Source organism: Parasteatoda tepidariorum, chromosome 4, assembly GCF_982258835.1.
Source record: "Parasteatoda tepidariorum strain Cologne lab strain chromosome 4, Ptep-v5.0, whole genome shotgun sequence".
Lineage (NCBI taxonomy): Eukaryota > Metazoa > Arthropoda > Arachnida > Araneae > Theridiidae > Parasteatoda > Parasteatoda tepidariorum.
The window spans coordinates 122,092,438-122,111,987 of NC_141758.1; the positions used below are offsets into that span (position 1 = coordinate 122,092,438).

General features: G+C 27.1%; 2 protein-coding genes across 8 annotated transcripts in view; one reads left to right on the forward strand and one right to left on the reverse strand.

The window, feature by feature from the left end:
* The window catches only part of LOC107445196 (nucleoside hydrolase), a 51,161-nt gene extending 50,032 nt beyond the window's left edge, over window positions 1-1,129 (forward strand). For all 6 annotated transcript variants that reach the window (XM_071182878.2, XM_043050882.3, XM_043050880.3 and 3 more), the window contains one exon: window positions 732-1,129. In XM_071182878.2, coding sequence (XP_071038979.2) covers window positions 732-1,079 — 348 coding nt within the window. In that variant the 3' untranslated portion in view covers window positions 1,080-1,129. The remainder of the gene's footprint in view (window positions 1-731) is intronic.
* Window positions 1,130-2,493: 1,364 nt separating this feature from the next.
* LOC107445197 (uncharacterized) lies at window positions 2,494-19,111 on the reverse strand. 2 transcript variants are annotated; one of them, XM_016059541.4, is made up of 7 exons: window positions 18,957-19,111; window positions 16,254-16,333; window positions 16,125-16,172; window positions 11,653-11,704; window positions 9,042-9,106; window positions 6,570-6,638; window positions 2,494-2,659 (listed from the first exon to the last, which is right to left on the reverse strand). In XM_016059541.4, the coding sequence occupies exons 1-7, from the start codon at window positions 18,979-18,981 to the stop codon at window positions 2,582-2,584; spliced, it is 417 nt and encodes a 138-aa protein (XP_015915027.1). In that variant the 5' UTR covers window positions 18,982-19,111; the 3' UTR covers window positions 2,494-2,581. The 2 variants fall into 2 exon arrangements, with proteins under 2 accessions (XP_015915027.1, XP_042906817.1); XM_043050883.3 differs by having other exon boundaries at window positions 18,053-19,020.
* Between the last annotated feature and the right edge of the window lie 439 nt (window positions 19,112-19,550).

Here is a 19,550-nt window from a genome sequence, read left to right on the forward strand (position 1 = left end):
GTTCGACCACAGGCCGTCCAAACACTCCCCGTGCAGTAAGTGGTTACTGATACGCATTAAATTTGTCGAGTCGCAAAGTCCTCCACGTTCCCCTTACAAATCAATACCTTTGGGGGTACTGATCCAGGAGTTTCCTTGTCTTCTGGATGGGTTCAAAATGACAAGGCTACGGAGTTGAACATTAGTAGTCTTAAACTCAAAATTGGGTCGGCTGTTCAACGACGGTTATAAAAATGAAATGAAACTACCACTATAATATTAAATACTACCACTATAAATTATAACTACCACTATAAATATTAAATACTAATTCACTAGTATATAAGACATGTTAACTTGATTCTATCATGAGGTACCTTTTGATAGATGAAGGTTGACATGGTCGATAAATTAATCCCTTCAACTCTAGCAGCTATAATAAAGTGATCACCTCATTATATTTAGGTTTCCTGCTATTGAACACTGGGCTTCATTATTTTGGTACAAACAAATTAATCCAACTGCATGACTAAGTTATTATTTTCTCTCCATACTAAGCAAAATCAAATTTTAGCTGAATTTAGGAACTCCCTAACTATGAACATAAAAGGCACGATAAAAAGTGTTCAAGCTATGAAATTATTGGTAAACAGAATGCATGAAGTTGGCCACCTCTGCCATATAATTTCGTAAATGTTAATCTGCGATGATTTAGAATTTGTACGTTATATCTAATTTATCAGGTTTTGCAGGATATCTATGAAGAACTAATGGCAATACAAACAACAAAAGCCCAGTTTGTGAAACGCATCAACGAGTTCTATGTGGTGCGTTCCAAGAAGAAAGGCAACAAACGATACTGTGATTGTGATTTCCTGGCAGTAGCGTCCTTACTGTATCCCGAATGTATATCAAACAGCCTCGATAGTGCAGTTGCGGTAGAATGTAATGGTTTTTACACTAGAGGGATGACGATTCTTATAAGAGAAAACCATCATTCAGATAAGTGTGGAGTTTCACTCAGACAGCGGAAAATCAGAATTATTACAGGTTTTAATGAAGAGGTCCTTAATAAATTGAGATTTCAATTGTTACGGTAAATAATTGTTTGTTCTGCATATTTTAACAATAAATTTTTATTTATACCGATGCTAAGCTGATTCAATTATTGCCTTTTTGCTCTGTAGTAATAAAGACTTTAAACATCTTTTACAAATAACTTGGTCATTTTCAATACCTAACAAGAATCATACTTCCCCCCGAGGCAAAATTGCAGCGACATTGCCGCAGATCGTTACAGAGAAAGGATCCTTCCTGCATAAATTTTCGAAAAATAATTTTTTCTGTAGAATTTCTTTTCAAAGATGTTTTTCTTGAGCATTAGAGAGGAAAGAAATAAGATTTAAAAAAAAAATAAAAATTGGTAATGACTAGCTTCAGCTAGAATTTTAAATTAACAATATAAAATAAAAAAGTCATAAATCACGAAAGTTTAAATGATAGTTCGCTCTAGAAATGATGTTCTTTTCTTTCATTTTTTTTCTTTAAAGAACACCATCCTATTATATCAGTATCTCTTTTTTGTGATTCATGATCTATATCTTGGGAGTAACTGAACGGATTTTATAAATTTTAATTTATTATCATTTAATTTATTTACGAATTTTAATTTGCGTAATGATTTACAAAATTAGAAAGAGGTAATAATTCTGCCTACAAAATGCGAGAATATCGCCTTTAATATTAGAATTAGAAAAATATTACTTTTACAATTGAAATTTTTCATACATTTTTATGCTATACTTTCTTCTGCAAACACAACGTTTCTGTTACTTTAAATGAGTAATTGTTAGAATTAAAAGTATCTTAAAGCAAAATATATTAGTGTTAGGGAAGTTTGTCGCAGAAAGCCCGAAAAAATTCTGCTACAGGTCATAATTCTTCATCCTACAAAATAATACCTAACATAACTACAGAAGTGAATTTATTAAAAACACTAGAAAAATGGTAATAGAGTATGGGGAAAAGTAGCATTTTGAATTTGAATAAAAAATCACCATTTTCTATATTTATTGTAATACAAAGTTTGTTTAGTAAGAAAATAGCCAATAGAATTGTTGTTATAAAAAATGTGCAGAGTAGGGAAAAAATAGCCTATGTTTAAGTTTTAAACTATGAGAATGAAAAGTTTTACTCAAGAATGTCTGATAATCACTGCTGCAATAATGAAAATCTGCAACATCTGTGTAAGAACAAAAATTATTATATGAAACTGTTACAGAGTTTGCAAATCTTAATTGTATATTTAATGCATAAGAAAAAAAACAACAATGCTTACAGTTAGGTTTGCCTAAGTATAGGAAATAAAAACATAATTTTTAATATCAGAGTATTGAACTAAAATTTAATATTTATAGAATAACACAAGGTTACACGTTAATACTTGTTAAGTTTTTAAATACTTTTTTAGAAAACATAATGAATTGCAAAAACATGAAAAATTATAAAGCATGGTAACATTCAAGAAAATCAATTGGATTTATTTGTATTATATTTACAAAGATCTATTTTAAATTTAAAAAACAACCTAAAAAAGTAATAATTAAAGTCCAGCTCCTCCTTTGCAAGGGGGTGATTCCTTTGTTTCTACCTTGCCCTTTATTTCTGTGGGTGATATAGCCTATAAAAGTTTTCAAAAAAAAAAATCAAAACAGCATTATTTAAAATTTGATTTCAAACTCATAAAATATAATTGTAAATAACACAGTGAATGTGCCAGCTTATTAAGAAATTGTGCCAACTTACTCAAAAATATTTTGAGGAAAGAGTATTTTTCAATTTCTGTTTTTGGTGCATTTTCTAAATTATGTCTTTCTTAAAGTAATTGACTTAGCGATTTGACAATATATTTTTGACACAAATAAAGGTAGAACAGTAGCAAGAACATTAGTGTTGAAATACAGTCATTGGTTACTCTTGCCCTAAATTACAGATTAGAAGAACCACGCGTGTGTAATAATATACACACAACAAAATATAAGTCCAACACCCAAAACAGAGGCTCTTTTTTAATATAGAAATATTTTATCACTCAAACCTATATAATATAAGAATTAATAACATTGATAAAAAAAATCCATTCGATCAAATTCCATTAAAAAAATTCCTCCTTTTTTTTTTCCTTTCAGAAGTTTTTTTCTTCGTGGAACTCTTAAGTATTCTGAAATTCAAATAAATCAGAAATTTTTAAGGTATTTCATTTCAAGGGAGGGTGTATAATAAGAGGCATATTAATAAAATTAATTAAAGCATTAACATGCAGATGATACTAATTCCACTGTTTCCAAATAGATAATTATTTGCATAGACTCAACATATGGCAATTATATAATCTCTATCAAACTATTCTTTACAGTTTTAAGGGCAACCACTGTTAGTTAAAATTGTACATCTTTAAATAGAAAGTGTTAACACGATCTCGATCAACGTCTTTTAAAGACCAAATGTTTTTGACGAGTTACCTCTTCATTGAACTTGCAATGTTGAGTTAACTCGCGATTGGATTATAATGTTTAGGCATGAACCAGAGATAACTGTGTCCCGGAAAAAAATCAGGATTTCCAGATTTTTCGCTAATTGCGATCCGGAAGTTTCCGAAAATCCAAGCTCCAGAAGTTTCAAAAAATCATCGATTACATTTATGTTTAAAAATTCTTTTATATTTTATTTAAAAATACTAGAATTTATATTTAGCATCTCTTTCATTTGTATATATTTTTTCTGGTAGAATAATAAATGTGAATTAGAGATAAAAGTAAACCTATACATAATTATTCATTTAAATTATGTTGCATATAATTTATTTAGAATTTCATATTTTGAAAATATCAATGATTTTAATTTATGAAGACATTAATTTTTTGAAATATGTCATTAATGATTTTACTCAAGAAATTTTTAGGTTTTTTGACTCACCCCTGACGAAATCAATATTTAGAATGTTTTACTCCATATTTAATTACAAAATGATCACTTGTGAGAATGACATTCTGTTAAAAAATATATGTTTCCAGGATATTTTATTTATTTATTTTAGAGACGTTATATGAGGGCTCACTTATTATGTCATTAAAGTCATATATTTAAGACAACACAATAAAATTATCTTACATTTTTAAAAAATTTAAGTTTTTAGTAGAAATTTAAGTTTTTTACAGTAAAAACATTAAAAAAATAAATGTATACATTTTTTATCTAAACAATATATAAATTTTGCTTCCACTTAAAAAACACCTAAAAAAAAGTGTTGGCAAAATCAAAGTCACACATACAATCAGTATTAATGTAACAAATTTTGATAAGATAAAATGCCAAGAAAATTGTAACAAAAATATTAAAAATCAATAATTATCTTAAACAAATTTAATAAGTAAGTGAAATGCATTATAAACTTTTAATTAAAATTATAAGATAATTAAATAGAATATCTCTAGGAATATAAATCTAAAAAAAAATGTTATATTGACAGTAAATATTGAAAAGTTAATTTTAACACAGAAAAAATGTTTGCTGAAACCGAATTCTAAAATTTTGAGAAGAAATCTATAGCAATTTAGCATGGTAATAGTAATAGAACTAGAGTGTTACATAAATTAATTAGTACAAGTTAATTAATATCACTTCTTTCTCTCTCTTTAAAAAAAACTGTTGAAAAGTAATTTTAATTAAAAAGAATAGGCAATTTTTTTTAAAAGCTGGGAAAAACCATAAACAAAAAAAGCAAAACTATATTTTTTCACAATTTATAATTTTTTTTAATAACAATATAAATAAATAGTTGTTTTCATACTTTTTTTTATAATTATATTTCTACAATTAAAACAATTTAATTTTAGGACATTAAAAAAGAGCTAAAAAATAAATGGAAAATTAACTCCTTTTTTTTGCAAAGAAAAAAAAGTATTAGTTCTTTCTTTTGCCTCTAAGAAAACTGTTGGAAAATAACTGTAATTTAAAAAAAATAGAAAAATTTAAAAATTTTTTTTTTTTTTTTTAAAAAGTTGAGAAAAACCTACCAAAGTAACCAGCCAAAGTAATATTTTTTCACAATTTATAATTATTTCTTTAATTGTATAGTAAAAATATAAATAATGATATAAATAACAACATAGTAAAAACATTGTTTTATTGTGTTTCAATTATATACTAATATTATATTATATATTAATATTATCTAATTTTCAATACATTAAAAAAGAGCAAAAAGACAAATGAAAATATAATTAGTTTTTTGAGGGGAAAAAAAAAGGTATGAGGATGAGATCTTTCTTTCTCCTTAAAAAAAATTTTTAAAAATTTGTTTTAATTAAAATATTGGAGAACTATTTTTAATTTGCTTTAAAAGTTGGAAAAAAACCCTATATGAACAAACTATATTTTTCACAATTTATAATTAATTTTTTAAAAACAATACGAAAAATAATATCATAAAAAAAATAACTGTATAATTTTTTAATAATTATGTTTCTACAATTGAAATTCCAATTTTCAATACATTAAAAAAGAGCTAAGAGATAAATGAATTTTTTTTTTTTTTTTTTTTTTTTTTACAAAAAAAGCATCAGTTCTTTCTTTCTAATTTAAAAAAAGCTATTGATAATAATCTTAATTAAAAAACAATAGACAGCTTTTTTAGTTTCTATTTTAAAAAGTTGAAATCGACAAAACTATATTTTTTCCCAATTTATAATTATTTTTAATAAGAATATAAATAAATTGCATAATAAAAATATAAATAATGACTTTAATATAATAACAATATTGTTTTTATATTTTTTTACTATTTAAATTTCTACAATTAAATTTTCAGTACAATAAAAAAGAGTTAAAACACTCATGAAAAATTTATTAGTTTCTTACAAAAAAAAAAGGTTTTCTTTCTCCTTTAAAAAAACTGCTGATAAAAATTTTAATTAAAAAAATAATAGAACTATTTTTTGTTTGTTCTTAAAATTAGAAAAAAACTATACAGAGAAAAACATTTTTTTTCCAGAATACATAATTAATTTTTAAATAATAATATAAATAAATTGTATAATAAGAATATGAATAATGATATCAATACCAATATAATAAAAATATTATTTTATAATTTTTTAATAATTCTATTTTTACAATTAAAATAATATATTTTCAATATATGAAGCAAAGAGCTAAACGACAAACGAAAATTCATTTTTTTATGAAAAAAAAAGAACCAATTATTTCTTTCTTATTAAAGAAAAATATTGGAAAACAATTTTAATTAAAAAAAAAACAAAAAAAACAAAACAATTTAACTATTAATTACCTGTTTTAAAAGTTGGAAAAAACTCTATACAAACAAAACTATATCTTTTCACACTTTATAAATATTTTTTTAAAACAATACAAATCAGTTGTATAAGAACAAAATGAATAAATTCTTTACCAAGACTATAAATAACAATATAGCAAAAATATGTATATACATATATTTATTTAATGATTATATTTCAACAACTAAAATAACATAATTTTCAATGCATGAAATAAATTTAGGTATAACTTACATCTATGGATAAAGCATGAATGGGTCCTTTTAATTCAGTCTGAAGCACATCATTAACTAAGCGATGTCTCTGGAAAAAAAAATCTAACAACATTAAAAACTAACAGACAACCACAAAGTTAGAAATAAACAAAGGTTAAAAATGAAGAATACTTAGCCACTGGTCTAAGGAACCAGTAACAAAAAGGTCCATACACATTTTAATTGGTCTATTTACATATCTTTATTGTGTACAGATCATTTAAAAAAAATAATTTAATAAAATATATAAAATGTTTATAAAATATAAAATTTTTATAAAAAAAATAAGCGAATTTAATTAAATTACAATGATTACCAATGTAAAGTAGTTGTTACTACCATTAAATTGCTTTATTAATTTTCTTAGAGGAAAAATAGAGTTTAATAAATACATAGGCACAGACCAGTGAAAATGTGCACGGAATAATTATACCTTTTAGTGAGTGGACTAAATTTCTTTCATTTCTTACCCCTGCATTTAATATGGATTGGTTAGGTTATTTAATTTGTTTATCTGCCACTTTAAGTATTTTCAAATTTTGTTTTTTATTACTTTCACATTGCATTACTTTTATAAAGTTAGAATTATATCATGTTATGTTGTGTTATAATGAGCTTTAACAGAATTAATATACATACTTTTTTTTTCATCAATTGCAATATAATAACTTATTAATCACGAAAAATTATAATTTTGATAATATTATTAAGGAAATAAGAATGCAATTCTATAGCTCAACAAAGATTACATTATCAACCAATTCGTTAGTCACCACAGTGATTCCAAATCTGGACTGTTTCTCAGAAAAGTATTAATAGTGTTAAGTAATTGTTAATTTCAAATTATATAGATATTTTTTAAATGTACCATTTAGGTAAACAGCACTTAATTTAAAATTAAATTTAATATTAAAATTTAACAGTTGAAAAAATAAATTTAAAAAAATATATAAGTACAAAATATTGAAATTGGGGAAAACCATTCTAAGAAGATATCATGAAAAGAAACTATATATCAATATAAAACAGCCTTTTTTTAATAATGTCTTTTTTATTCTTTTCTTTGTTAACTTTTGAACAACATTTTACTAAATTGAATAAATAGGACTTGGAGTCAAGCAAATTTTTCATACTTCTTTGGAAAAAAAAATTTCTGACCCGTACTCTACACAGGGTATCTGTTATATTTTAGATTTTCAAATCCATTACTTTTCGTGCCTGATTCCAAGAATATTTCATGACTTAAGGAGGTTACTATTTTCTCTGACAAAAACACAACAATAAATTTAAAAAAGCATTACAGCAACATTCATTGAAATGATAGGTATAACCAAAACTGTTATACTCTGCATCTACATATTTATAGATATTAAATTTAAAAAACAGAGGAAAGAAAGAGTTGAAGCAATAAAATAGCTGGAAAAAAAAGCAAAACATTTTTTTTCTTTTTGCAGAATTATATTCTAAAAGATACTTTTCTTGTTCATCAGAAAGGAAAGAAAAACTCCTGATTTTTCTGTTTTCATTTAATAAAAAAAAATTGCCAATGACTGGCTTGCTTTCGCTAGAATTTTAAACTGATAAAAAAAAATAATAATAATAAAAATTCTGAAATCGCAGAAGTTTGAAAGATAATTTGCTCTAGAAATGATGTTTTTTCTTTCATTTTTTGAAAGGACATCATAATTTTTAAAGAACAGGAAAGAAAAAAAACATTTTATACTTTAATAAAATATGACTGTGAGTGGGGATTTTGTTAGAAATTCAGATATTTGGAACACCATGAAATTGGATTAAACATTAGATTTTTTGGCAACCTAAATCCATGACTTTCTTTAAAACAATAGTCAAAATCAAGACATTTTATGACAAACTTTGTTCAAAATTCATGACTTTCCAGGTGTGCAGCAGATACCCTGTCTACATCTAAATGACAACTTTGCAAATTTTAAAAACATTAAGACTGATTTTTGATCATTTGGTTGCACATTTAGAAGTTTTTCTTTTAAAAAATAGTTTTAACAGTACTTCATAAAAAAGGTATTATATAGCAACTTTCATACAAAACAATATTCTTTTTTTTTCTTTTAATATTAATGATACTTGTTAGTTTCAAACTTTAATCTTTTTAAACTTTAAGTGCTAATAGTTTCATAAAGTTAACAAGCATTGATAAGGACATTTGAATTTGAAAATAAATAAATAAATAAAATTATTTCATCTGGTTCAAAATTATTTTCTATTTCATTATATATAATATTTTCATCTGGTGAAGAAAAAAAATAGGAAAAACTTCATGCGATATTTTTTTAAAGTTTTAAAAAATGAAAATAATGCAAAAATTGAAAAAACTAATTCTTAAAACAAACAAAATATTCCTTAGTTAGCAGCAATGTGATAATAATTAACAAAAATATTTAAGTAAACTAGGAAACAAATTTTAAACTTTTACCTGAACCAATCTCTTTCCCTTGAACATTTCTGAAACAATTGTTACCCGAATATGAGAAGCTGATCCTAAAAATAAAAAAAAAGTTATATTAAAGCTATTAAAAGATCTATGCAGCATGTGAGACATAATTCAAATGATAAAAATAAAAAACACTTAAAAAATTTCCTTACCATTCTTAGTACAGTAGGATAGCTTTATAATGCAAACTTTAAAACATGAATACTTTATGTTTTGTGTGACATAGATTGTTTCAGATACTTGCCTACTGAACATGTCAATAGAAAGGGTGTAAAAATATAATAAATAATTGGAATTTGCCAAATATCTGGAGAAATATATTTTAAATAAAAAAAAAAAGTGGAAATAGATGAATTTAATATTTTTTAAAAGCTATCCAATGATACTGTAGTGCATCCAACACTACAAAAATATAATTCCAATTCACTTGTATATATGAAGACATGTTAACTCGATTCTATGGTGGGGTACCTTTTCATAGATGAAGGTTGACATCTATTCTTCCCACCTTCGCTGCCTACTTCAATGGATGGTCCATATTGAATAGTTGACATTATCCACCTTCTCGCGCTACTCGATCACACACAACGTATACACTCTACTGCTAAAGGCAACATAAGAGGAACCGTGAACTTAATACAGCTCTCAGGATCAGCACTCAAAAAGTGTGCTCTTAATACAGCAGTCCCGGCTTCTCGCAAAACAGAAAATGAATCGACAAGTGGTAATTGTTCATCGAATTCTATCACAGATCTGGTGGGGGAGTACTGTACTACTACAAAAATAGAATTCCATTTCACTAGTTATTAAGACATGTTAACTCAATTCTATGGTGGAGTTTCAGAGAAGAAGGTTGACAGTGTCGAAAACAATACCAACCTCAATCTTCCATCCCAACCCCTCAGAGATATCTGGTTTGAAATCTTAAATATGAATCCCCTTTTATATTGCAAATTCTCAAGAGAAAAGAAACCTATGCATTTTGTCTCAGAGATAATTAAAATAGGGTACAACTTGTTTAAAATAATGGAGAAAAAAATATTTTCAGTATTTTTTTTGAAATTTTTAAAAAAAAAATCCTTAAAAACATTTTAAACAAGTCTATATTTATATTCTTAATCTGATGGGTTTTGAAATACACCATTTTAACCCACTGGCGGTTAAGGAAATGGGCAAAATTGGGAGAATGTTTCTCCCCTACACACAGTTCCCCTATCAGTTAACATGGGAAAACCGGTTTTGCTATGCAGAGAAGACTGCAGGTTAAAATGCGACTTTTTACGTGCAGAACCGTCAGTGGGTTAAACAACTTGTACTCCATTTAAATTTACATCTCCTCAGTTAAGCAAAATGCAAAAAACTTTGAGTAGAATTGAGTTACTTTTTTCTAGAGAATCTAAAAAATTGGGTTTCACATTTAAGAAAAATTGAGATTCATATTTAAGATTTCAAAGTTTCACCAAACCTGCCTCCAGGGGAGTGGGGCAGAAGTTTGCATCACTGAATAGCTTTTATAAAATAAATATTTTAAAATAATTTCTTAATATTCGAAGCCGCCTAAAAATACAAAAAGATGAATTTTAGTATTTATCATTTAAAGAAAAAAATTGAAATTAGAGCATTAAAATAAAAATCGAGAATATTAAAATAAAATCTAACAAATTTATAAATTTTTGTTTACTTTAAAGAAAGTACGATAAAAGTGGTTCAAGGTTATGTGGTTTATAGAATTGCATTATATAGATCTCCTACTGTGATTATAAGCTCAACACTTGTTTGGAAGTTTATTTTGTAAAATAGGGTGCAATGTGGAATCAGTTAAAAAAAAAAATTGGCTTAAATTTTCGGTCTTAATTTAATAAAAAATAATAATTTAATAAAAAATATCGGTCTTAATTTTTTATGTTTTAAAGTGTTATTTATGTGTTAAGAGGGTAGGTCACGTAAACTAGATTAAATGTATTTTCTTTTGCATCAAGGTGACCACAAACTCTCACAAAATATTGCCTGAATTTTCCAGACTGATTTTGTCAAATTTCCCCGATGTTTGCAAAAACTTAAAAATTTTTTTTAGCTATTGCTAGTGCGTAAAATACATTTCAAATCACTAATCCTTGCTATTAAAATTGAATATAATATTTTATTAAATAATAATTCTAATGCCACATATTTTTTTTTGAAAAAAAAAAGAAAAAAGAATGGGACATTGTGGTATTTAACACACAAATTAATTCATTTTTTCAGACTTTTTAAGTATTTTAATTAAATTTACTGATTTTTCCAGATTCATAATTGCCCCAAGTTTCAATGTTCTATGATCATCCTTTCTTTGACTTAGACGGTTCCAGGTTAAGAGTTTTTTTTAAAAATAAAAACGCCCTTTTAGGGTTTTTAAAGGAGAGAAAGAAAAATTAAAGAAAAACAGGGTATAACTATAACATTTTATATATTCAGCAAAATTCTCCATAACCAATTTCTGGAACATTGCTACATTAACTGATATAAAAATTATTCCAATAAACTATATTAAAAAATACAAATAAAATGAATTCCAAAAATATTCTGAAGATAACAAATTCATATATTAACTCACCTCTAGGTACATTATGTCTTGCACTTTCATTTATAACCTCAATGTATTCAGGCTAAAAAGAAAAAACAAACATCACTTTGGAAGACAAATATCGGATATGCAATAAAAATAAAAAAATTCACAATACTTTTCCTCCAAAACCAATATTTAGCTCCAAATTTATGTTCCCATATAATATAATTTTTTTTTTCAAGTCAACCACAAATGTAGGTAGTTTAAAAGGCATCGCTAGAACTGTTGCTAATGGAAATGAGTTCAATGAAGCAATTTCTGATAAGTAAGATGTATGAGGTAAAACATCCCAGTCTTTGATTGCTTTCCTGTTATAAGGTGTTATCTTACAGATCCTTTTCTGCTTCTGAGACAGACTTTTGCAACACTTTGAGTGTGATGGTCAGACACTCTCTAGGAATTATCCATACTGCTAGTAATTAAGTATGAAGGATTCATTTTTTAGATGCATGAAATATATAAATGCATCTAATACATACATATGAATCTTGATTTCTAAAGAGTCGGCCTCTCTAAAACCTAATAAACATACTTTATTTAACTCAATAAGTCATTATTTAATATTACAAACAAGGTTATAACATTTCTTCTCGATTGGAAATAATATTAAAAGAAATAAAATAGAATGAGTAAATTACTACGAATTAAAAAACCTCTTTTTTGAAAAAATTAAAAATGCTTCCTTTGAAATGCAATAGAAAATGACATTGGATTAGAAACCTATTTTGAATAATGTTGAGTAAAGTAAATTGAATCAAAAACTGTTTTTCATAATGCAAGTTAAAAAAAACCCTATTTTAATTTAATGATTCTTTGGTTTGATTCAGAGAATTTTTGGTCCACATGAGCAAAGGCAAACATTATTTTACACAAAATCAGGGGTGCCAAGATGGGAGGTCGCGGCAAACTCCCAAAGATTTTCACCATTCGGTAAGTTTAGCTTGGTCATTCAGCATATTCACGAAATTTCCTTTTCTCTCTCTTTAATTTTAGAAAGCACGATTAAATGAGTTGAGATTATATTGCAGTGTGCGTCTACCACTACAAAAATACAATTCTCTAGTAACATGTTAAGACATGTTAACTCAGTTCAATGGTGGGGTACCTTTTCATAGATGAAGGTCGACAACTACTAGCCCTGCATGGGTGACCCGGATGTGATGTGAACCCTGACAGAAAGTCCCATTTCATTTTGTACATGCCTACTTTGACAGATGATCCCCATTGAACAGTTGATTGGCTACTTGTGACATTATCCACCTCCTAGCGCTGTTGCTACTCAGTCTTGATCACACGCAACATCGGCCTGTATACACTCGATTGCTAATGGCAACACGGTCGTGAACTCAATACAGCTCTCAGCATGTAAAAGTACTGAAAAGTATGGTGCTCTTAATACAGCTCTCCCAGTTTCTCCTAAAACAGCAATGAATCAACTAGTGGTATCCATTCATCGAATTTTTTCACAGATAAAATTCTGGCAGGGGAGTACTGTAGTGTATCTACCACTACAAATATATAATTCCAATTCACTAGTATATAAAAACATGTTAACTTGATTTTTTGTCGTGATTCCTTCTCATAGATGAAGGTTGTCATTGTCGATAACAACAACACACATCGTTATTAATCCTTTTTAGCAATGATAAAAATATGCAAAAGTATCAATTGCACAATTCTTAATATTTTCCTCAATAAATTAAATAAACTCCTCGACTTAGAAAAGCCCATTTTTTCAATGATTTGTCATGGGGTTCCTATTTTTGAATGCAAACGAGCCAATTCAGAATCAATCAGAAATTGAGAGACAAGAAATCAAATAGCTCATTTAAAAAAAAACCTAGAACATTTCTTTTTCAAAAAAGACAAATTCTAAAAGTGTAACAGTCACTAGGTAATTACAGATTGGTTGATACTATAGATGAAAGTTGCTCTATGTTTAAAAAAATGATAAATTGTAATGACATATAAATATACATTTAATTAGGTAATTATCATGAACAAGAAAATTTTAAAACAAATTTATTAAATAATGAAAAATGAGAAAGATTGCTTATTTATAATTTGGTCAAATTAAGAATTTCATTCGGCCTAATGGGAATTTCCTCCCTCCGAAAAATGTAAGTTTGCGGCACCCCTGTACAAAACAATAATTAGCAAAGTTTAATTAAATCTTTAATTAAATATAAAACCCAATGATTTTCATAACTAATTAATCAATAAAACATTTAGGGGAAATGTATTCTAAACATATATTAGGGTGCGTAGCCAAATCGTTTAACAAAAAATAAACTCCTTTTAAGTGCTTTTTAAGCACATGAAAAATATTTTTGAGCACTATATACATTAACAAAATGGAAAATAATTTATAAAGACTTTACATGACCATGATAAAATGACTAGTTTCTGACAAAGAACTCTTTTCCTGATTATATTAGCTGTTATAAAATAGATCGAGAGATTTTTCATTTTGATATCAGGGGGGGGAAAATGAAACTTGAAATCTAAAATATCTTGCAAAATGCAGCAGAGTTGCACATGAGAAAGCAATAATCTCACTGAACCCAACTCAGTGAACCTAACTTCATCAAACATGTAAAATGATTAGCGCTTTCATACGCTATAGACCGATGGCAAGCTGAAATAGATTGTTGAATGAATTGTGAAAACGCTAAATAGAACAATGTGAAAAGCATGGTTTTGCATAATATGGTAAAAATAGCATAGCATAGCATGGTAAAAAAAAAATTCTAATTTTTGAAAAGGAAAAATCAAGCACTTTTTAAAAACACCCAAAGAAAAAAGTACTTTTAAGGGCTTTTAAAAAATGAAAATCGAAAATAAGCACTTTTTTAAAATGGTATGCACCTTAATACATGCTTTCAAACCGAGTTTTTCGAGAAAAAATAAATAGAAATAAAATATGCTTAGAGTCAAAAAAGTTTACACATTGGGGTCTGCATACTCTAGAACAGTGGTTTCCAGCGAAGCTTTTTTCTTTGTGGCCTGCGAACTAAATTATATTAGTTGTCATTTCTTTGCGGACAATTTTCGTAAAAAATCTATATGGGTTTAAAATACTTTTCTCATTAATAAAAACCTAATTTCTTTATTTCTGTGAAATTTAACATACCAACGGTGCAAAAAAAACTTATTTCTCTGGTTTTGCATATAGGAAAATATTTATTCAAATACAAAAATAATCGTCCATGTTGCTCTCCTTTATTTCATTTTTTTGTATTTTGTGAATATAATTTAGCACGTGTGTATCAGAAATTTTCTCGAAGAAATTCTCCATTTTAACTTTTTCAAACCACTCATTTTGGACGAAAATATTTACACACACATTTGTAAATTTTAAATTTAAAATGTAAATATCTATTCTCTGGTGGTAGCAGCAAACAAACCTCAATTTTCTCATTGAACATTTAGTGTGGTACTATGTAAGTTGTAATACCAACCTTTTTAAAGTTTTATATCTTAACAATTAGATATCTGTTGCACATTAATTGTTTAATACATAGGTGCACATTAAAGTTATTGGAGCCTGAATTTTTTAATACACAATTAAATATTTTTAAAAATCTACTTCGTATTTTAATTTGTAATTCAATACTTTTGCTTTGTACAACTTGGTAAAAATCTGACAGTAATATTTAATGTTCCTTCAAACATAAAAGAGTCCTACATAAAATTTTGATAAAGTTGCGGCCCGCCATTTGATTTGTGTTTTTAATTGTGGCCCCTGGCCTCATGTAAGTTGGAAACCCCTGATCTAGAAGTTACTTATCAATTATGGAGGCCAGGGAACCAAGTTTCTTAACATGTAAGAACAATGCCAAATTCTGGTTTTTACATGCTGCAATATTCCACCTGGGTGTATCAAATTATGCAATCATTGATAACAATGTAAGTCGAGTACAAAAATATTGCAAACATTACTGATAAATATAATCATAAAATATGATAAAATCTTGACTAATTTCTATAAAAAAAGTAATATCATGAACATTGTACAAAATAATAATTATTAAGTATTAAATAGCAAGATTCATATTTCTTTTTTTTTTTCCCCGAAGGGGGGAACAAAAGTATTCCAATGTAAAAACAGATAACATTAGTTAAATAAGAAAAATATTGAGATAAATTTTAAATATCAGTTTTTTTTTAACAATACACTGCAATATTAAAATTCTTAACTTATCTAATAAAAGTTATACAAACCAATATTTGATTTGACAACAACATGAAAAAATAGTATCCTATAGAACTTATCCTTCAAACATAAATTACAAAGGGACCTTTTTTAATTAAAAGTCACGTATAATAGTATATACATATAATAGTATAGACCTATTACAACTAAAATTACTGCTATCTTACTTTTTTTACTACTTACAATGCATCTGTAGCAATTCAATTAAGAGAAAAATTATTATTTTTATATGCCATAGTTTTACCTTCAATGCATCTGTTAACTTCTTCTTTACAACATTTTCGACGAAATCCTACAAATGAATATAAATAAAAATTGAAGAAAACATGAATAATCCTATCACAAACAAAGAAGTTATAACAATTGAAATTACCTCAGCTGAAGTAGTGTTTGTACATAAATTTTTTTCAAGGATTCTTGGGTGGAAAGCTGTTCTCCACTTCATAGGCAATGCTGAAAAAGAAAATACAAAATTAATAAGAAAATCTAACACACACTTCTTCTATTAAAAAATACTTATTCTTTCAACAAAGTAAAATAAAATCAAACAGACTACCAACAGTTCAAAAAAATAGATGAAAGAAGAAATTACCAGCAAAATTATTTTTGATTGTAAAAGTCAAAAGAAGGCTTCTAGCAATTAAAAAAAAGATGTTTGAATGCATTTAAAGATTTAAAACAAAATTTTTTAATCAAATCAAACAATTCTAAAAGTCAAATAATGGTAACTGATAAACATTAAATATGCTTATCAACTTACCTTAACCCGAAATTTGTACCATTTCATTGATTACAGAAAAATCCAGTATTTTTGCCTTTTAAAGACTCTTGCATGAGCAAAGGCTAACACCGGCACACAGAGCTGTAGTTTATTCTTTCGGATCCTACCAGTTAACGGCCATGGCCAGCAATTTTATTTGAAAGGGAAAATAACAATATGGCTATATTACGATTTTACATACTGCATAGTATACGGAAGAAAAAAGAATGCATTCATGGAAAATGTATGGTGATATATAAAACATAAAGATTGATTTTTTTTATTATTGTTCTAAATGATATATATAGGTATATAGTTGTTTTTATTTTTTTTACAGCAAAAGTACTTGATTCTACAACAATGGCTCCTAAGATTGAAGTTGTAAAACAAAAAAAACAAAAATTACAAAAAGATAAAACAATAATATAAACTTTATAACAATAAAAACAGGAAGAACAATAAAACATGGAAAGACAAAAGCAAATGCATAGCAATGATAGATTTGGAATTATGTTGGACAATAAGCTGTACATATGTTTGAAATAATGTTTTGCTGGTAGAGTTCATAATTGCATAGTAAAATACTTGTTTGTAAGTTAGATACCTACACAATTACAAATCATAGAGACCAATAATGTTGCGTGGCCATGCTTGACAGTACTTTATAAAATCATCAAAATATATCTAAAAGCAATACTTAAAATACATCAAATTGTAATAGATATATATTCATTTATTTCCTGGTATATCCTCCATGCATTTATACCAGGATATATATATATTCCTTTTGCTCCGACTATACAAAAGTTTTTGCCTCAAGCTAGGAATAAAGTGTGTGGAGGGGGGTATTTCCCCCACTTCTTCTACTTTCATTAAATTAAAGTGTTTTAAAGACCACAAAACTAAGGTCAGTAGTGAAAAATGCTATTTTCTGCTTTGCAGATGTGACCAGCTATTGATAATATGCAAGTTTATCGAATATGGAGATCATTCATAATAATACATTCATAATTTTAATGACTGAATATTGAGACTATTACCGGTAACATAAAATTTTACACACTGATAATATTATTGTTGTAGAGTTTTGAATTTTATTTGGGTGATGAAAGAATTGAAAAATGTAAATATTCTTTAAAGATAATTTTAATAAGATTGTGATGTTAAAATTCACCACTGAACAGTTATATAGACCAATGCAAGCGGCCTACACACGGTCCTGTAACCCCAAATTTCCCCACAGCTAGGAGAAGGGTGACAACAAGTTCAGAGTGCGATTTTACTTATAAGTTTAGACTTTTTGCCCGCATAAGTTGGGAGCCATTTTAGTGACATGGCTCAAAGTCTGATAGGTAGGTTCAAAGGCTATGGATTTCAAGATTAATTATAAGAACCCACAATTCTAAACTTACCACGAGATAGAAAGTTTTCAAAATAAATTTCATAAATGTTAACACATAATATGAATTCTTGACTCCGTATAAGCTAACCTCTCCAAATGTTATTTTCACAATTTGACTGCTTTTGATCAAAAATTTCATTGTGTACACTTTTGTCAATCTTTTTACAAAAAGAAATCGCCAAGAATATTTTTTACTGACAATTTCCGTGATGAACATATTTCTTAATTGATTACAATTTTTTGTGATGATGATGTTCACAAAGCTTTGTTGACAAGAAATTTAAAAAGCACAGATTGTGACAATCTTTTAGTAGCCTCTCTGGAGCAAGTAATTATATACAGCGAAACCAGTTTAAAATAGACCACCTCTGTGTGTTGATAATCTGTCTAAAATTATTTTCAGGAGTACAAGAACTGGATAGTAGAACTTGGCAAATTCTATAGTAAAAACGAACTTTTTTTTACTCTTTATTACCCGGAACAACTGAGTACTTTGAGCTTATATCTGATCAGAATAACTTTACATAATTGATTCTTGCATAGATATAAGATTTTAATTAATTTTATAACAAAAGTACGGATTATTTTTCTTTCCTATTTCATAAAAATCATTCAACAGTCTTATGGTTAGTTAATTATTTCGAAGAAAAAAAAAATCATTCACAAAAAAGTTGCTCATTTTACACTTTTCACTGAAATAATACAATAAGTGAATAAACATTATATTTCTACAAAAATATCGAAATTCAGTGATAGGGAAACCTGAACTGAAGAACGACTAACTTTGATAAGGTAGTTTTGACAAAATACATAAAAATTTCAAAACACTTAATTTAGTCTGATGTATGAAATATATATTTCAAGATGTCATACTTCTTAAATAATAAATATAGAATATAAAATATGAAAGGCACCTAACAATCTCAGATGTAGAGCCATTATAATTAAAAAAAATTCGTTGGCTTAAACACAAATAAACAAAGTTATCTGAGGAGAAAAAGACTAATTCTGCTCAGCAGTACTCGCTTTGTTACTAATGATCTTGCTTCAGGAAAACTGTGGTTGGCTTTGTCAAGCAGGCCGCTAATACTCATGCGTCGCAGTTTTCGCATAAATCCACGCGGATTTTTTTAAGTATGCAGAACTCATATTACAAAAATAACAAATAAATAGGTAGGTAGGTTCTTCATTTACGTCGTACTAGAGCTACACAATGGGCTATTGACGACAGTCTGAGTAACTTCCCTGAGGATGATCCGAAGACATGCCATCCCAATTTTGATCCTCTGCCTTAGTAACCGGAAACATGTGCGCGAAATAATGAGTAAATAAAAATAAGGAATAAATATAATAAATAAATTAAAATAATAAATAAGAAAAATGGAAAACAAAGAAGAAAAAAAAAGCGATTTTTATTTTATTAAGGTTGGGGGAAAAAAATTGCTTCTTTAGTAATTAAAAATATGCAATAATTTCCTACTACATAAGTCCCGCAGTGGACTTATCGT

Excerpts from the sequence above, each read along its gene's own strand:
- LOC107445197 (XM_016059541.4), bottom strand. The coding sequence starts at position 18,981 with ATGGCTCTACATCTGAGATTGTTAG. Across the intron at positions 6,639-9,041 it reads AGGGAAAGAGATTGGTTCAG|AGACATCGCTTAGTTAATGA; the intron begins GTAAAAGTTTAA and ends TTTTTTTTCCAG. Across the intron at positions 2,660-6,569 it reads TTCATGCTTTATCCATAGAT|GCTATATCACCCACAGAAAT; the intron begins GTAAGTTATACC and ends AAACTTTTATAG.